The following is a 5,570-nucleotide window of genomic DNA, read 5'->3' on the forward strand; positions in this document are numbered from 1 at the left end:
CCCTCTCTCCCTCTGTCTCTTTCACGCATACACACATGCATAAAACACCAACATAAGCTATCACACAAAACATTAGTAAATGATCGCCCCCGGCACATCAACAGTCTGAAACAGACAGCTAGTGGAATTAGGCTAAAAAGATCTGCTCTTACCACTGTAGTATGGGTAACATTTTTAAATGTAATAATAGATGTAAAGGGTAGCGATTGTAACTTAAAGTGTGCAGATGTGGAGTTTTTTTATTATTTTTGTTTTTCTTTTATAACTTCACTCAGTGCACAAGGGTAGACAATTATGCACTGATTTACAAAATGTTATTTTTAAAAGGTAAATATACTGTAACTGGAGATACAGCAGCTCGATATAGTTGATTTAATGTAATTATGTATTTTTGTGTTCCAAGAGATGTGAAGTACAACTGTGTTTTTTTAGGTTAGAAAATCTAATAAAATTGTCTTTTTAAAATGTAATTTTTTTCATTTAGTTTTTTTTTAATTACACCACCACTCATTATTAGCCAAAGTTAAGCTCTAGTGTGTGCGCCGTATGTGTGCTAGCACGTTTTACAGCATCTCAAGTTGCATAAGTCAAATTCGTGTGGCCCTGACACACATACAGTTTGAAATATTAGTATGATTTCTTCAAACAAACTGCAGGTTGGGCAGCACTCCCTCCAGTCTTAAATTCTGTTTTTCCTTTTACTAGCACTAATCATTCGATATATTAGTGTGGGACAAGTGCTCATTCAAAATATACAGTATATTATTTGTTTTATGTTAATTATATCTAACATTTAAAATCACTGATATTTAAAAAGCAGACAAATACATTTGAAATGATAGAGGAGCAGTGAGTTCACTTTGAGTGTCTTCCCTTTCACCCTCTGATTCACAAACTTTCTACCTGACTTTTTTTCCCCCTCTTAACTGTGTCGCTGGCTGGCCAGAGGTGCTAGCTATCTCTGCCTGTGCTGAATGTATTTTCCCCCCCCCCTTTCCCTCCTACTCTCGCAGGCCCCTGCAGTGGATCTCTGGGAAAAATGGCCTCTGTCTTTTTTCAGTAGCTTGAACAGTAATATAGCATGTGTCAGGGAATGGAAAACAAGCCTAAAAAATATGCAGCAAGAAGCAAACTGGTAGGAATGGATGGCTGAGCCCGAGGCTGGGCCTGTGGCTGCTACCAAGGAAGGAAGTGACTCTAATAGCCCAGCACAGCCCCCCACCCCCCCTGCTCCTTCTTCTTCTACCACTACTACTTCTCCTTCTTCTAAACTACTTTTTCACTGCAGTCTTGACTTCTTATTGCCTTTGTCTTATCTGGAAATGCAAGCAAATGTAGGTCACATACAGTGACAGAAATCCATCCACATTGTGCATTTAAATTGGTCACAGTACATTGTGTGGAGATAGCCATTGTAGAATTCATCATGCTTGTATTTATTCTGCATCTATACTGCTGATATTTTTAGTATGTTACAGTAGAATAGTAATCAGTACACAAAACTCATGTGGCTCTTGGCCAGCTTGTCTCTGAATCATTTCTGGCAGCTATGTCTGAAAAGGGACCAAAAGTTGATTTCTCCCCAAACAATTCCTCTTGGGGATGGCGTATAAGTGGAGAAATGATGCAGCGGACCCGCAGTTTCAGACTTTTTAGTCTCCCTTCTCCCTTACAAATGGTTTCATTCTTTGAAATACCACAGTGAAGTACATAATCTTGATTTTTTTGCTTCCTCAGGGTATGAAGACAGCAGGCACTGTCAGTGGCCAGGTCCGGATGCCCATGGTGATCACACAGTCAGTCAGAGCACAAGGTAAGGACATTCCCCAGCCACTTTGGATTGGACCTACTGATTTTAATCACATGTACAGTGTCTGACATTATTATTCCAGGCATTCTTTTGTTCATGTGTGTGAAAAAAGATTAAAGTAAGTTCAGTTAAAGATGAAAGATTAAACAAAGAGTTCTGAAAATATGAGTTTCAGAGTCTCTGATGATGTCCTCCGACACACACTTTTCTTCTGGTTCTGGCCTCAGATTTTTTCATCTCCCAGTAAGGCTGCATTCTCGGGCCAGATATTTCAAGATTTTCAAACTCAGCCTGACCTTCTGGTTAAGGGGAGAGCCAGCGAAATCGGTTAAACAAAGATAGCCATTAGTGAAACCCTAAATGTTCTCTCAGTAGGCTATAAGATGTGTAAACAGACAGGAGCCACAGAGAGAACAGGTGTTTTTTCCCGTCTGGTTATAAAGCCTTCTCAAACATTTGCGCTGCTGCTTACTCACACTGATTCACAAACACTCTTCCCACAGAAGCCCACAAATATCGCCCCAACACCAACCGGGCGTAACGCTCCCCTAAGAGAGCTGTGTGCTCTCAGGTGGTGTGTGTAATGTGTGTACGTGTTTGTACCTGTTTTTGCTTGTGTGTGTGTGTGTGTGTGTGTGTGTGTGTACGATCAGAGGTGCATACAAATTTGATCTGCCCCCTTCCCCAAGATTGCCTGCAGTAAAAGATCTGTAGGTTGTTTTATGCCCATAAATTGGAATGCGGGGATAGTTCTAAAAATACTTTTCTGTGCCTCTTGGCTAGGAACATGCCTGTTAAAATCAAGTTTAAATTCACTCTGGCAGTCCTTGTGCCTCTCTGGAAAATGTGTCTCGGAGCAGGATGCGGTTTAGGAGTGTAAGGAGAGCCGGTGAAGCGCAGTGATATTGACAGAGCGACGCTTTCCGCACCAACCTGGGGAGAGCGACAGTACCGCTCCCCCTGCCCCCCCCCTCCATCTACCCCTGAGAGGATGACAGACACAGTTGAAGGTAGTCGTTAGACAGGAGGATATTTGACGCAGATAGAAAGGGACACTTCAATGATAACATTACTCTGTTCCTGTTTTGTTTAGTGTTTTTTTTTTTCTCCTTTGCTCAACAGGCACAATGGGGAAGGGAGCCATCATCCAAGCAGGCAAAAGTCCCGTGGCTGTTCAGATCTCTGGGAATCAGAAAAACAAGCTCAATGACCCAGGAGGAGGCTCTTTCAGGTACATCTCGCCAGGAGGCCGGCTGTAGAGTGCCTGTTGTTCCTAGCAGCCATCACATGGGGGCAGCATTTCACTAAGATGCCTCCGTATGACTACAGGCTACACTCTCAGCTAAGGCTACGAGTGCCTGGCCACCTGGCCGCCTGCCTGCCTCGGCTGCCAGGCTGGTTGATCGGTGGTCCTTTCTCTCCCTGCGCCCACCACATAGCAACACACTGCCAACCAATAGATCACCCTCACGATCGCCCTCTTTGTGTCAGTGTCACAACCCATCGACAGGATTACAAATGAGCTAAATCTTAATTTAGAAATAAGGTAATTGTGTCCAGATGGTTGGAATTTCTGGATGCGGTTCTGAAAATACCTTTTGGTTAAGTCAAACATACGGTATTTAGCCCGCAGCTTTGCTCTCTCTCTCTGGTCTCATCTCTGCTTCAGCTACGCTTTTGTCTCAAAACATAAAAGGTTCATCGCCCACATGCTGGCCTTTGTGGTCCATGTTTTGTGTGATTCTTTGTGTATTTGTGTTTGTGTGTGTGCATCATATACATACTAGTGTGTGTGTGTGTACATGTTTGCATATATGCCTCTCTGTGTTTGTTTGTGTCCCTGCTTGGGTGCACATGGACATATGTGTATATCCTAAAAATCTGAGAATACTGTTTATCCGTGTGTGTGTATCAAATGTGTGTATGCGTGTATTGACAGGAGCAGGGGTGTAGGATTGCCCTGGCATGACCGGGCCAGGGTAAGAAGAGTGTCTGGGTCACATGGGCCAACGGGTTCATGGTAATGGCTCCCGTCTCCTGAGGGGAAAGGCAGCGCCCGAGGCTCTGATTGATAAACCAATAAATCTTTAGCTGCGTTGGTAATTAAGCTGTCAGGCTCGCTTGTTACTGACAACCTTTTTCCCCCTGCGGTGATCACAGTGGCCCTCAACACACAAACGCACTAGTTTCAGCATAAGCCCAATAACACAGAGCACCACTATCACGGAAGAAGCATGTCACTGACATTTTGTAGCATATTTTCCTTTTATCCAGGTCAGGTGACAGTCTGCCTGCTCTGCACTTGCATGTTAAACAAGCTACACAGTGCGTGGTCCCTTAGCACCATTCTTGCTTCTGTCCATGTGTTTGTCTCTACATGCAGGTTTGTTTCTTTCACAGCACACTCCTTGACTCACATTTTCAAGTTTAGTCAAATATAAGGTTGCTGAGGCTGATTTTAATGTTTAAAGAGTGATAGACCTCGGTTGACATTATCGTTATTTCTTTTATTTTTTGTTTTTTCACTGTTCCTCAGTCAGTATTCTCTCTGAGGGTCTTTCGAACTGCTATAAAATACTTCTTTAACCTTCATCTCTATTCTTAGTATTCACTGCCAACAGTATTAAACTCTTTACTTATGGTTTCAGCTGGACCTCAGTTGGTTACTTGTGTCTGAAACCTCTCGGCCTCATTCACTGTTTATTGTTGGTTGTCGTTTTTTTTACCTGAGGATATAAACGTGTTGGAACTGAGCGCAGTGTTGCAAAGCGATCGGTCTGATGCCATTGTGTCTTCACACCACGTCCGGAAACCTGCAACATGAACATGATGACTTGACCTGTGAGCAGAGGTGGCCGCTGTGTTTCCTGTAAACCTCAGTGGAAGAAAACAGTTATATTCGCTTTACAAGTTGTTCCCTGTGAGTTGCTACTGAGTTTGATCTTCAGCACTCACAACATGCCGTTAGCACGATATAGTCAAAGTCAGGTCAGATTTATTCTTAAAAGTGTCTTTGGCATGATACTAAAGTACAAACTCAATAAACAAACTGTTAAGATAAGAGAGGAGCAAATATCCTCGTGAGGAAGAAAAGAAAATCAGCTGAGTGGGGCTGGCCTGGTCAGTCCGCATCCACCAGCCTCTCACCCATCCAGCCTGCACAGTGTTCAGCTGTAGTCGGGGGACTGATGTGTGTATGGCTGTCACTCTGAGCCGCTGGTCCCAGCGGGCCAGCTGTAGCACAAACACACACATACACACTGCAGGGCTTGTGGGGTTTCCAGTGCAGCTACAGCCTTCTGTGTAAGTGCCTGTGTGTGTGTGTGTGTATGTGTGTGTGTAGTTTACAGTACAGAGTGAAAGCAGCTGTCTCTGTACCCCCCTCCTCCCCTCCTCATCTCTCTGTAAACACTCGACATCCGCTGTAATCACAGGCAAGCCAGCCGAGGCCCTCAGCCCTCTGCCAACCTCCGAGCTCAGCCGAGGCCCCTCAAATCCAACCCTGTCCTACATGGTGGACACACAACAGTGCGCCTAAACACCCAAACACACTCATAGTTGCACAGGAAAGGACACACGCAGACATACATGCAAAATAAGGAACAGAAGTGTTCACCTAATATTGTTGCCAGTGAATTCCACCAGCCCTTTTCCATCATTTACCAGCAAAGTGAGTTAATTCTGTCTTTGTGGTTACATCCTTTGTTGCTCTATAAATTGCTCTGTGATGTGCCTGTTTTGCTAAAAAAAAAAAAAAAAA

At 43.8% G+C, this 5,570-nt stretch overlaps 1 protein-coding gene across 2 annotated transcripts in view; it reads left to right on the top strand.

Moving 5' to 3' along the window:
- Positions 1–5,570, top strand: part of LOC118321071 (transcription initiation factor TFIID subunit 4) — an 80,223-nt gene that overhangs the window by 18,885 nt on the left and 55,768 nt on the right. For both annotated transcript variants that reach the window (XM_035652258.1, XM_035652259.1), the window contains 2 exons: positions 1,738–1,813; positions 2,933–3,041. In XM_035652258.1, coding sequence (XP_035508151.1) covers positions 1,738–1,813; positions 2,933–3,041 — 185 coding nt within the window. The remainder of the gene's footprint in view (positions 1–1,737; positions 1,814–2,932; positions 3,042–5,570) is intronic.

The sequence above is a fragment of the Morone saxatilis genome, unplaced genomic scaffold (assembly GCF_004916995.1).
Source record: "Morone saxatilis isolate NCDOM2014 unplaced genomic scaffold, NCSU_SB_2.0 Contig11, whole genome shotgun sequence".
In the NCBI taxonomy this organism is placed as follows: Eukaryota; Metazoa; Chordata; class Actinopteri; family Moronidae; genus Morone; species Morone saxatilis.